Source organism: Chamaea fasciata, unplaced genomic scaffold (genome assembly GCF_029207755.1).
Source record: "Chamaea fasciata isolate MVZ Bird 193981 ecotype frontalis unplaced genomic scaffold, bChaFas1.0.hap1 SCAF_2, whole genome shotgun sequence".
In the NCBI taxonomy this organism is placed as follows: Eukaryota; Metazoa; Chordata; class Aves; order Passeriformes; family Sylviidae; genus Chamaea; species Chamaea fasciata.
This window is the reverse complement of record NW_027094087.1, coordinates 99878458-99892579: the sequence shown is the minus strand read 5'-3', so window position 1 is coordinate 99892579 and position 14122 is coordinate 99878458. Positions and strand designations below refer to the sequence as shown.

General features: G+C 39.8%; 1 protein-coding gene across 2 annotated transcripts in view; it reads left to right on the top strand.

Annotated features, from left to right (window-relative positions):
- The window catches only part of CTPS2 (CTP synthase 2), a 60059-nt gene extending 48077 nt beyond the window's left edge, over positions 1-11982 (top strand). For both annotated transcript variants that reach the window (XM_066176883.1, XM_066176882.1), the window contains exons 17-19: positions 213-357; positions 8675-8785; positions 10369-11982. In XM_066176883.1, coding sequence (XP_066032980.1) covers positions 213-357; positions 8675-8744 — 215 coding nt within the window. In that variant the 3' untranslated portion in view covers positions 8745-8785; positions 10369-11982. The remainder of the gene's footprint in view (positions 1-212; positions 358-8674; positions 8786-10368) is intronic.
- The last annotated feature ends 2140 nt before the right edge of the window (positions 11983-14122 follow it).

Here is a 14122-nt window from a genome sequence, read left to right as displayed (position 1 = left end):
TGATTTTTCCTTAGTTTGCCCTACTAACCTTCTGCCTCTGTTGTTAGTTGCTTTTTGTGGAAAGAAGTTTTTTGTTGCCTCACCCTTAAGTTCACATGTGCTGCTCTGGCTTCTGGACACTAGTCTGAAGTCTTCAATAAGGTTTTTTCCTAAACATTTTTCTACTATCTTCTTCCTACATTGTGTAATTTTCTTTGATGTCTGTCTTGTAGATCACCCATATTTTGTGGGAGTTCAGTTCCATCCAGAATTTTCCTCAAGACCTATGAAACCTTCACCTCCATACCTTGGATTGTTGCTAGCAGCAACTGGGACGCTGAATGCATACCTGCAGCGTGGATGTAAATTGTCTCCGAGGTAATCTTTCTTTGTTGCTTGCCTGCTGTTTGACAGTCACATCTTTGAAGAGATTATCCCATCCTTCAATTCAGAAGCCCAGAAGAGGAAAAGGAGTTCTTCATGTATTGATTCACTTGTGGCTGTGTGTGCTTGTCATAACCTGTAAGCAGGAAGCACAGTTCCTCACTTCTTCCTTTTCAGAGGCTATTAGGGCTAAAGCCAGAACTCCACATTCCAATCAGAAAAAAAGTGAAAAACTGTTAATAGATTCAAATGAAGATAGCGGCCTCCTGTGTTAACTTCCATTGACAGTAGCTTCATAGGGAATGAGATTTGCTAGAGGATCAAGCAATGAAGTGAAATTCGTATCTAGTTGTACCTGAAAGATGATAGCAACAACAAAGAAAACGCTGATTTTATTTTGCAGGAGCTAAATGATAAATTCAATCTTTCAGAGACAGGCCTGAAATAAAACAGTTGGGATTCCTTTAGACTTACAGAAGGATTTGGATCTAGGTCAGAACTGGATGGTTCAGCCAGAACTCTGTCCTTGGTCTCCTGGACACAGAGGCTTTGGTTTATTGAATGTACCAATGTTTTTTCTGGCCAGGGTTAACTAATTTTACTTTACTTCAATGATACTAATAACAGTTAAAATTTTATTATTATAGCAATAATAAAGAAGTCAGAGGGAAGCCTTGGGTGCAATAACAAAAAAAATATCATAAAATGACTGAATACTAACACTGAACAGATCCAACTCTGGCCTCTTGGCTTTTCCTGTAAACAAGACACCAAACTTATTAATTTTGTGGGTTGAGCTTTTTTTTTTTTTTTCCCTGAGTCTGGTGTTCTATTAAAATGAGGTCTGTTTGTTAAGAAAGAAATAGAAATTTTATTCAAGTTTTAATAATAATGGGAAAACAGCCAGACCAGACCAGACCAATCTGTTTAGGTTCCCTACTCCTTTGTGGATATCAGTTTTTATATACTCTGTCAGGTTGTGCAATGACATGCCTACAAAGGGAATGAATCTCTGATCTGCACACTACAGCTTGATTGAAACACTCCTATTAGCTTAGCCTGTTATTGTTAGAAGTGGTCATAACATCAGCTACCTTTTAAAAGGTGTGCTGGTGCAATACACAGATCAAATTTTTGTGGTACTTGGCAAGACAGGGTCTTCCATCACAGTGATCTTCAGTCTTACCCTCTTGGTGAGCACTCTGACTCACACTTCGTCTCTCTTCACAGGCCTCAATATCCTTCCTTACACTGCTTTGTCCCATAAATAACCCTATTTATTTCTCTGAGATAAAGAAAAATTACTTTTTTTTAAATGAGTGATCTGCATGTGTCCTGCTAATTTACATCCCTTAGCATTATAACAACTATGCTATCTAACCCTGACCTAAAGTTTCAGCCATTACTGAATTTGCCCCACTTAGACTTACTTGAATTAATCATTCAAAATGTATACTCAACTCTTCATGTTCATAGAATAAACTCCTACCAAATCTTAAACACTTAGCAAAGACAAAAATCCACACCCCAAAACTTAGTATAAAAAATTGCAGATTTTGCTGTTTGCCTAGTTACACAGCAGTCAAGCAATACCCCTGAGAAAGAGCACTGAAATAGGAAGGTATTTTGAGGCTAAAAGAAGAAGATCTTGTACAGAATGTTCAGGAGGGAACTGCAGTGTTAATTACAGCACACACACTCATATTAACATACCCACCTGCTGAGTGGGAAGATTTCCAATGTAAACCTTTAAACCCCAGAATGCTGGTGATTTCATTGAGTTGTAAAGCTAAGGCATGTCCTAGCAAAGCTGAAAGAAATCTGAGGAGAGGATTTTCTGCACACCTCATCCAGCACCACCCACATGAGTTGTAGTCGGGCTGTTGACAAGAGCAAAGTAAGCTGCAAGAGAATTTGTAGAGACCAGCAAGCTGAGCAGATTACCTGTGCAAGGCTACCATAAACACTAAAAAGAGAGTGAATTATGAAGGCCTGAGACAAAAGGAAATACGTATTTCACCATGAGAGTCTTAACAGGAAACTATTACTCCAGAACATTTAACAGCCCCATAATTAGGGTGCAATTTTAGAATATTTGATACCTGGACAGAAGCCCTAGCTTGTAAGCAAAGCTAATAATAAATTAAAGGGTGCATTACAACTTCTGGGAGAGTGCCCTAAATAAATGAAAGTGAATAAGCTGTCTCTTAAGTTTTTGTGAGGCCTAGTCTGCTACAGACATAGGCCCACATGGGCATGAGCACACCTAGTCTGAGACTGGAATGCATCCTGTGGGGGGAATTGAGTTCTTAGAAACTTCGATGTATACACCAAGAGACAGTCAGGAACTGACCAAAGGATCAGAGTAACTCAGTGATTGTTATTTTTATACCTGAAGTACTAGTCGGGCACCCTAGCTGCCTTTGTGGTTTCAGCCTCTTGTGCTTTATGGAAGCCCTGCACTTCATTTCTGTGTGAATGGTTTTTGATCATGACCTTTTCCAAACCTTTCCATGGAAATACTGAAGTCACCATTTCATACAGAAGTGAGAATATGGTGGTAGGTTGCCAGTTTATATTTTCATTTTCAAAGACAAAGAAATCCAAAACTACATGAGACCCAAAGTGTACAATACTCACGAATACAGTGCTTTATAAGAGAAAACAAAGGGTTTTAATAGGAAACCAGTGGATTAAGAGGGGAACTTCACATGTAATGTTGTTGGCTTTTACTGATACTTATGTAATTTCATTTGGAAAAATTAATAAAAGCTGACTTATCTTTGGGAACAGTATAATATGGGTTGCAAAACCACAGGTGTACAATAAAGCCATGTTGCTTGTTTTGTTTTGGTTTATTTTTTTCCCCTTATCCAGTTTAGCATCAGCAGGCTTTATTTCTTCTTTGTCTACGACCAGCACCTTTATTAATGGCCTGCAAGAGTAAGCCTGAGCGCATTAATTATATTTGCAAATAATGTCATTTGAATAGGAGCTGAAAGCACTATTCAGAACAAAGAAGTAACAAAAAAAACATGCAGGGAATTTAGCAATCTCTACTGAATATAATGACATCTTTGGAGGAAGAGGATAAGAAGCTAAAGATAAATGATTTAAACACAAATATCCACTACAAGGGAGGGAATGTAGGAAAGGAGAGGTGTTCCTAGGTGAGTAAGTATGGGCAACACTGACTACTGCCAAAAAAAACTTTTGCAAAGCATTAGTGAATATGCTAATGTGAGGCACCAATCCAATGCCATCTAGTCACGGAGTACTCTTTTGAGTTCTGGGCAAATTTTTAATGAAAGATGACATATGAGCTGTGTTCAGAGACAAGGAACAAAAGTGGCCAGTGAACGGAAGGAATGGTGCATTAAACAAAACACCAAAAAACTCAGAAAATTTGCCCATATGGTGCTTACTGCATTAGCATGGTCCAGCTGTCTCTCAGATCAGCTGTGGAGGAAAGCACCTATGAACAGAACAGAAAACAAACTGTGTGACATGTTCTGGTGCCAGCTGTCCCCTGTACATTGTCCCCAGTCAAGAACACATTTGCCACAGCATCTTGCTTATGACATTGGCCGAATCCAGATATGTGATTTGAAGGAAGTGTGATTTGAAGGTTGTCAAGAGAGCAGCAAGAGGGGTTGCTCCACAAAAGATGACACTCCAGGAGCCGGGGGAGGGAGCTGTCCTGGTAGGGATGGTGTCCTCACCGGCAGGAGTCAGTACCACAGTCACCAAAGAAGGCAAGTGCTCTGGCTCCAGTGACCTTCCAGTGGTGCAGGTCCCAGGTGGGGATGGTTGGGGCATCAAAGACTCTGTTAACCCTCAGAGCTCCTACAGAAAACTATGGAAAAGTTTTAAAGGAAATCCTTTCTTAAACATACTGGTACTTAGTAATGGCTAGTTATGTCATTTAACTTTGTCATTGAAGTGTTAGATGCTTACAGTGAAAACCCTTCTGGGCTAGTCACCTTAAGTCTTCTTCTGTAGTTGTTAAGTGAAAATGCACTTTAAGGAACCAAATAGCTCATTATAACTGTTCTGTGGGTCAGTTATACATTACACACTGCCAGAGCCTGTTTCTCTCCAGTGATTGCAGGGAACTGCTGGTCTCTATCCCAGATGATTATCCTAGGTCCAATTATTTGAGTACAGGTGGCTGGCAGGTCAAAACTGGGGAGTTTTGGGTTTGTGCTGAGGGATTCCCAAATGAAATGATGTTTTATGGAAGCACAGAATGATGATGACCATAATTTTAAATGATACATAATTTTTTTGTGACCATAAATGGTATCTATGATTTTTATGACCAAATAATGGTCATAAAAATACATACCAAGAATATGTGTGACTGCAACTATTGTGCAAATATGCATTTATTCAAAATAATGTTTTAATGACATAATAATTTTAATAGTTCAGCTTTTGGGAGTGGGGAAATAAATGATAATAATTTGCAGATTTCCTTTTGCTGAGCCCTTAAAAGCTAAACAACTTAAACAACTGTAGCCTGTACTTAATTTATCTATACTTCATGTATCTTTAATTTGCACTGAGGAAGAAATGCACTTAGCTTGGCTCCTTGCAGGGCATAGCATTACTGTGGTAACTGTTTTAATTCCTTATATTTCTGGAAAAGGAGTTTTTTGTCAATTGTACATTAAAAATTAATGAAAGAAAAGCTCCCCTGAAACTGCCAAATACTTTGTTTCTAAAGCATATTGATCTGGATTTTCCAGGTGAGAAACAGAATGTTCCCAGAGTACCCATTTTACAGGAGTGAAGTGACCAAAATTCATCATAATGACTAAAGTGACTGACTAGATGCAGTGACGCTGCATAAGGTTTTGTTATGGTTTTTTTCCTTGGCTGCCACTTTATACTCGAGGTCCCACCAAAGAAAAAACAAACAAACAAACAAACAAAAAACAACAAAAACCAAAAACAAAAACCCCAAAAACAAAAAACAAAGAAAAAATCCCCCCCCCAAAACAAAACCACGACACTGTTGGGGTTAGGTCTTAGAACTGGTGGCCTCAGATGGGCTCAGTAGCTCCTTTTTGTTGGCGTTCACTGTTGTAAGAATTGTTACAAATAGGATGAAGTGGGTGTCAGGCTCCTGCTCAAGATAACGACTAATTAATTTGAACACAAACTGAGAGAAAACTTGCTCAGGCAAATGTAAGCGTATTTTTTCAGTGGTTGGCTCAGTGTGAAAAAGAAGTTCATTAAGGAAAGCTGGTCTTATTTGATTTCTTACCACCACCACTTTCACAGCCAGCAGATTTAAATAATGTTACTTAATATTACCAACAGTGAGAACGAAGCATCCATTTGGGTTTTGTGTTTAATATCTGTGTACAGCTCATTGTAATTTGGAACAAAGTACACATTTATTCCAAAGAGAAAAGATGGCTTTTTTATGGTTAATGCCACCTACGGTTTTCTGTCAAATTACACATGATACTAATTTGTTTGACATCAGAGTAAATCTTAGAAACCTGACACCAGTGCTGGTTTGAAGCTGTAACACTCAGGCATAGATATACCAAGTTGCATGAGTCCCTGTTTGCTTTTAAGTCCACTAGCAGGCTCAGTCTTGAAGTTCCAGTTTCCTTGGAACTCAAGTTGTTATTTTTAAGATGATGCCACAGGTTCTGGGTGTGCTTAGACATACCATTCAAGCAGCTGAAACTGAGAGACTGACAGCTATCTGAGTCTGAATCCCAAGGGCTGATCCTTACCTGGGTGTTTCCCCTACCTTTCTTGCCCTGTGTCCTGCTTGTGAGACATAAAACTGACTTACACGCCATAGTGCAGCCCTTAAGTCGGGGAGACTGTGAGGTGCTGATGCAGAAGTCAGGAATGTGATGATGACAGCCCTTCCCTGGGATATGGTGTCAAATTTTATACTGAAATTGGGCAGTGTGGGAACAGGAACAAAATTGTCTTCAGCTGAGTAAATGTTTTAGCCTCTGCGCTAGTGGCCAAGTGAGCCTCAGCTTCGGCAAACTGAAAACAGGCTTGAGGAGTTTGGGTGGTAAGTCAGTGAAATCACAGAAGCATCCAGGCTGTGTGACTACTTCTGTGGGCAAATCCCTCTAAAACCTGTGTCATTGAGTGAGGGAGGACCTATGATGGGAGTGCTGGGTGGGGATCAGCACCTGACTGCCTTCAAGAGATGAAGCTGGGCAGTTCTCCACTCACCTCATTGGTTGGTGAGCACTTTTACTTGAGCATCTGACTCCCATACTGGGTTGTTTACAGAGTTCTGACGTGTTTTTGCGCTGTGATTGCCACTGGGTAGCAGAGCTAATTTTAAAAAAAAAGTAGTTCTCTGAAGATTTTGGACTTAAATCAGGGCTGTCATAAGATTACGGTGTTCTCTACAATCAGTTTTACTCTCTGTTCTGTGGACAGTGTTTGCTATTTTGCTGTAATGTGAAAATGCAAAACTGTTTTAATAATACTGAATTTTTGTTCCATGTTTCCATGGGTTCTTTCAGAAAAAAGTAAGTACAATGTTGATGGTGTTGTGTTTGTCTGTGTGCATCTGGCATGCTCGATCATACTGTTAACAGCACTTTCCTCACTTGAACTGTGTAATTGATCACCAGCTGATGAAATTATCAAATTGAGATTTCATACTAGCCTGATATGACACACCCTTTATAAGAATCACATCAGCAATGTGTGTGTCACTCAAAGAAAGGGCAGAATGCTGTAGACAAAGTCTTAATGTTAGGACAGGCAGAATATATATGTTGTTTTACACAAATTTGGTACAGTGACTTGCTGTAACTGTGGGAGACTTTCCTAACAGAGGTAGAAATTAAATGGGGTGAATGTTGGTGCTCTTCCTCCTGTCCCACTCTGTTTAAGTGTCTGTTTTTTTGCCTATTCTTTCTTCGGTTTTCCTTTTCTCTCAAAGAAGAGAGGCTGAAATTCAGGCTACAAAGCAGTGCTCAGTAGTGAACACCAGAGTAGCTGAGTGCAGTTTGTTCACTGTTCCACAGTGCAGTCTCATCAAAGATCTCCAGCTGTGGGGCTGCATGGCTCCCTTGAGGCATTACCCAGCAGGCAGTCACTGGAATCCACTGATCAGGCTCTGTCTGGGTGGGTCATGTGCTTGATGTCTCAGCAGGAGATCATGCCCAGAGATGGGGAACATGACATGAGTGGGGTCCTGTTGCCTGGAGGATGTAGGGGTGTGTGGTAAAGAGGAGGCGGGACAAGGCAGCTCAGCAGTCAGTGGCTGGCACAGAGTTGGTAGCCAAGGCTGGCATGATGTTCCCACACAATGAGGTCTGAGATCCCCACCTGTACTGTGCTAACCATGGCCTGTGCTCTGAAGGGTCACAGGACTGACCAGAGTTACTGCTGCTCAAAAGTACTTACCAGTTCCCTGGGCTCCCTTTGCTGGCTTCTCATCTGGGGAAATTAAAATATCTGGAAAACAGACGGTAAAAATGAAGTGTAGTAGGGAGGGGTTGAGGCTGGAGGCACTTCTGAAGCACACTTAAATCTAAGATAAACTTGGAGACCCAATAAGCATCACACTGAGAATGTGGTTTGTGGGCACTTCTTTCAGTCACTGTGGTGATTCCTGTTCTTCACTTTTTCTTTGTTCTTGCCACTTATAAAGCAACCACTTGCATGGCAGTTTGGTCTCTGAAAACCACTCTGCTTCTCTCAGAACACAGCAAAAGGGGATAAAACCTCTAGAAAAATTGTCAGGATATTGCTTGGTGCAATGAAAATTATTTGTGTTCTAACTAGGAGAGCAAGAATTGTAATTTAAGTATAAATTGAAGAATTGTGAGCTAATAAAGTTGTCTTAACTGTTTTGGTAGGGGTTTTTTTTTTGGGTGTGGGGTTTTTTTTTGGTGTTTTTTTTTTTTTTTTTTTTGCTAAAACCATGGTTTTTTTCTTTACCATAAGGGAGAAATTCCTTTTATTTTAGCTCTGAATACCTGTTATTATCTGGCTTGTTAACCATGATCATAGACACACAGCACCACCAAAGTACAGAATGAATCTACAGGAGTCAAGCAAAAAGAAATTGATCATACCAATTATCACGTAGAGCATAATTTTGCATCAGGTTTTAACTCCAAACTTCAGCCCATTCCTATAGAGGAAGGTGTTCTAAAATACCATGTTTTTAGCATGAGCCTAAAGAAGTTTTCTGGAAATGGGTTGCATTTGAGGAAAGTGTTGATCATATGCATCATGGGTTGGAGGACTTGAAATAAAATATTTGTCTTAGCTCTTTCTGAATTCTTATTGATTCCAACAGTGACAGCTACAGTGACCTAAGCGATGACAGCTCTCCAGAAAAAGAGTTTCCTTATTCTGACACAAGCTGAAATGATTATATGAGAGCACAGAAATGGATGATGCTATTGAGGTAAACTGAAATGTTTTGATACTGCTTTGTGGCACTGATTTATTCTAGACTTAAAACAGGAGATAAAGTTAACTTAATTCTCCCATTTGTTTCAAGTCCTATCTGAGAGCTTATGTCTTCTTTCTTGTCTGTACCATTTAATTGTTTTCCTCTTCTGCTGCTTAACTCTAAAATTGAGATGTTAAACTCTGCTAAGTATTTTGGGTACATCTTTTATGTGGGATGCTGTACAAAACCAAGTTTTGTTAGTGTTTGAAGATATATTAAAAATACATTCTTAAATTACATTTTTTTTTTTGTGGCTTCAGTTTACAATTTGGAATCACTTCATTACTTTTTATTTTGCCTTAACATTCACCTGTAATTGCATCTGGTGCATTGATATGTCAAAGACATCCCAACATAAATGCTTGTATTTAATCTGCCAAGTAATAGAGATATAAATAGGTTTTATAAAATTGTAGCTTTGTCTGCCATAGACTTTGCCAGAGTGATGTTGGATTGGTTGATATTCACCTGTAAACATGGTAGTCATAGATTTCCTTTTTGTCTGGGGTTTGTATTTCCTGTGAGACACCTGATCTCTGCAGGATCTGGACTTGAAACTTGGTCTGACTTTATTTTTGCTATGCAGATTCATCAGGGCTGGAGCTAGTATGACACTCATTCAGCTTCTCAGTATTTCTGAGCACTTTTGTAAGGAGGGCACAACTTTCCCCTCTAATTACGTCTCACATGGTGTTGATGCTAAGCAGCTGTGCCAAACAGACAATTAAGGCTACATATGAACGATGCGTTTCTCCCTGATGGTCTCCTGATCAAAGTAGCGGCGGGTGATACTAGAAATTGGAGTTCAGTCCTTAGATGCATGGGTTTCTTCTTTGATTTTCAAATGAATTCTTTTTTGTTCTCCTGTACCACATGTTGGAGATAATGATCCATCCCCAAATCATGATAGTGAAGAACAGGATTTTAAGTGATTTAATGACCTGGTACATGTACATACAGTACTGATGCCTGTCCTAAAATAACCAAAAAATAAGTAGACAAAATGTTCCTTTTCACTCTTACCTGGATCCTTCCCACCTCCAAATATCACAATGATTCTGTTTCTTGAGACCAGTACAGGGTACAGGACAGTCCCTCTGGAAAAGCCCTTGCTTTCCTCAGTGGAATTTATGAATGGTAGTTCTCTGTTTACTTTTGCAGCGTGACTTGTTCAGTGCTTGGATAAATGTACTTTTCTGATGCTTTTAGGTGATTATCAGTACCCCAGCTGATTTTGTTTGAACATGTCACTAGTGGATACCAATTGTTATTCAACAAAATTACTCTAGAAACCATTAATCAGAGCTGGATACACATGTAAACTATATTTAGCTTTGTGGTTTCACTTTAGGCTGTTTGATGCAGATAAAATGCATCTACTTGTAGAATTTACATAGGACTACTTTGAAATGAGTCAACAAATTAGAGTGAAAATTACATAAGCATGAAATAAACTGAGTTACAGATGAAATATTTTTAATAATTGATTTTTTTTTACATTTATTCTTTCTTCCTCTCCTCTTTTTATGTTACAGAAACTTGGGAACAGAACAATATTGAATAGAAGAAAGTAGAAGAGTAAGCTGCTTGCAGTTCTCATACTGTTTCTTCCTCTACTATGTTCTATAATTCTCATTACAGATGACAGTTTTACTGTTCTGTAGCAAAACCTATTCTGTGTAAATGCTGCTTCTCTTCAAAAGTTACCAAACGGTTGTGCACCTTAGCTGTTAATCATTGTTATCTTGTCCTGTATTTTGGAGTGATCTCAGGTGAATATGTATCAATTCACTAAGTCACAGCTTTCTTGATTTGAAGGAAGATTTGACTGGTTTCAGTTTGCCTTGGAACAGAAGAAAAAACACTTTAGTTCTTGGGGATGAGGTGGGGAATGCACTAAAACATTTAAGGGAAAATTGTCTTACTATTGAGCAGTAGAAAACTGTTTCTGTTTTTTTTCCCAATAAGCTTGTATATATATATTTTTTAACTTTTTTTGCTGTTCAGTAAGTACAAATGAAAAATGGTTGCTGTATCTCAGCTCTATGTGATTATAGTAGTTAATGTTGGATACAAGTTTTTTCACTTTGCTTTTATAAGCGATTTGATTTCACATAAATTCATTTGCTCTATTTCCTGTGGAAGTCGGATAACACTGAACATAATTCTGACCTACAGAATTACAGAAGTGATATTAGAAGATGGTTTCATTTTTGTATTTCGTAAGAGAGAAAGTAAATACGTTCATATGTATTAAACTCTGGTTTTAACACTTGTGTGAGTTGTAGAAAAACCAGTCATAAACCTGGGGTGTTATCTGGGCTCCAGCTCTGCCACACTCAGTTAATGTCAGTAAATAAGTATGAAGCAAGTTAAGTAAGGTTAACCCTTGTTTTTCTGCAACCTGTGACCCCTTCATCATTGTGGCACTTATTCCCAAGTAGAACAGAATGATGTGTTTCAATTTAGAAATCACAAGTTATTCCACTGCATCACAACTGCAGGCAGCCCTGCAAAGCCAGGACTGGAGCCTGAACCACTGGGGCACAAGAGGAAGGTGAAAGGTGCAGTTCTGGGTGCAAGGCAGCATTAGGGTGTAAGGATCCCATTAGCAGTGGGGCATCATCAAACCTGTTACAGAAGCTGAACCTGAACTGTGTAACTGATGGGCTCCAGATGCTTGGGACACATTTCCTATAAAGAAAAATTCTGAATTTTGAGCATCGTGTTTCATTTTGGTTTTGGGCAAAGTATCTTTAATTCATCAAAAGTCAATATTGCACAAAAATAAGAAGCACCATGTTCCTTACTACAGCTTTGTAAAACAGCAAGTTTGAGAGCTGTCCATTGCTCTAGAAATCTCAGGTTACCCAGCAAATTTGTCTCTTCACTAAAAGAAGCTTTAATGGTAATGAAACGTAAAATGTATTTTTATGGCTGCACTTTCCTAAAGTAGTTTGTGAATATGTGCCTTAGAAATACTTGCAACAGAACTGGTGTCACTGTATGTCTTCCCCAATGAGAGACACTGGCTGCTGCTTTGTGAAAAGTGAAGAATTTCCTAAGATTGTCTGTAATGTGCAAATGTATTTTCAAAACATTTTCAATAAATGGTATTATTTGGAAGTGTTTGGGTACCTACTAAAGAATCATGGTGGCAATTGGGTTACATAGGTAACAATTGTGAGTTGCGGTGTTAAGGAAAGAATTCATCATTTAGTCATGTCACAGTTGTATTGTCTGTGAGAAACTGATTTATCAAAAAAAAAAGGGGTCAAAAATACATCCAACCTGGAGTGTAGCTGAAGAGCACCTTTGCCAGTGCTTTTCCATGTAAAAGCAGTGTACTGCCATAAGGGATCCATCTCATACTTGAGCTGAGAGAAGCAGCAACATGCTGAAATGGAAGAAGGCAAACAAGCCTTTTCCAGCCAGATCCTGGGCTGCCTCTTGAGTGTTGCCAGCAGGCCGAGTAAGGCAATCCTGGCTATCCTTCCCCCCTGTTTAGTCCTGGCGAGGTCACACACAGAGTGCTGTGTCCAGTTCTGGGCTGCCCAGTATAAGAGAGACATGGTGCAGCTGGAGGGAGTGCAGTGAAGGGCACAGAAAGTTTGGTGGCTTGGTTGAGTTGGACCAGAAGCTGTGCTTGTTTGTAAAGAAGGGGAGCAGCATCCAAGTTTGTATGGGACTGCAGGCTAGGTGTTGCACTCAACTGATTCTGTGGACAGAGCTGTATCTTACTGTCTCCAGTCATGTATTGCAGCGTGGGTCCCTGTTTCACTGTCAACTTTACAGGTGAGGTCCTTGAGCACCTGCCTGACGTACCTAATGTGTACTAGCCTGAAGCTGAGGTTTCTTCCCCTTATTTAACTGCTTGGAGACATAACCTTCATGTGCTAGTGTGTAACACCTGCAGAGGTTGGATCTAACAAAGGAGGATTTGCTTGACCAAACAGACTATTCCTCATCAGGGAGTTCTTGTGGGAGGGTGGGCCAGATGCTGCATTAGGATGCTGTTTTTCTGAAGCTATATTAACATCAGAGAGTGTGACTGCTGATTCAGAATACTACCAAAAAATGCCTACTGTGACCTGAGATTCATGGGACTGGCATACTTTTCCTGAAACCCTCTAGAGGCATCTAAGCCTTGGCTTGCCAGGAGGACACTGAAAATTTTGAGCAATACATTGAGAGTAAAGGTTGAGTTCTCTGCAAGAACCTGTGTAAGCAGGAATTGCAGCCTGAAGCTGAAGGAAGTTTTCAGGAAAGAAAAGGCAGGTTGTCAACAATCACAAGGGCAGGGGCTTGCTGCCCCAAATGATGTGAGGAGATAAGGGAGAGTCAAGTATAAAAGCAAAAAATGACTTACTAATCTGAGCTAACCTCCTCATGAGAGCTGTGTTACAGCTGCCATGGCAATGCAAATGAAAGTTTCTCCCCAAACTCTTTTTATCAGTGACAGTAGGGAGTGTGATTACACCCCAGAGGACTTCTGAGCTGGCAGCGAAGCCAGATCAGCCCAAGTGAACAGGGGCTGAGGACACATGTGTGGGACTGGCTGAAACTCATTTCCTACAACTTCGCTGTTTGCATATGTGAGGTGACCAAAATCTGCTCAGAAAGGGAGCAAGGTGGAGCAGGGGCCAATCAGAATAACATTGCCCTTGGAAGAGCACGTGGCCTCTTCCAGCATTCTGCAGAAACTCACTCAGCATGACAGGGAAGTAAACAAATGATACAGTTGTTTCTGTACCTAGGGCTGAATAACACCTCATCCTTGCATGCAGGTAGAAGGAGGCTTCTTCCCTGGGACATCTGCATGGGAGTTGTGTATTTCTGTGCCTCAGCATTTTATTCCATACAGTGGTTAGTTTTTCCCTGCTAGCAAAGTGTACTAGTAGCTGTTACCTCTGTGATAACTTCCAGACAAACTCTTCCTCTTATCACTTCACCCTGTACCCTCTGTTGACAAGGTTGGTACTTTGTTCAAGGATTTATCATATTTTTCTCAGGTAGCAGCCTTTGTATTTTTGATGACAATGAACTTAGTATCTCAGATATTTACCCCTTTATTGGGTACTGTCTAAATTTTTCAGATATTCAGTTGTGTCTGAATTGGTAACTACTATGTGCTAACAGGGTGAAATGAATTGAGAGCTCATCTAAAATAATGACATGAAAGGAGTCTGCATATGTTCTACTATGCAGCAGGCTCATATTTGTGTAGCTCCCCTAAAATGGCTCAGAATATTTACATCAGCATCTATTAGGTGTCCAAAGAAAATGTCT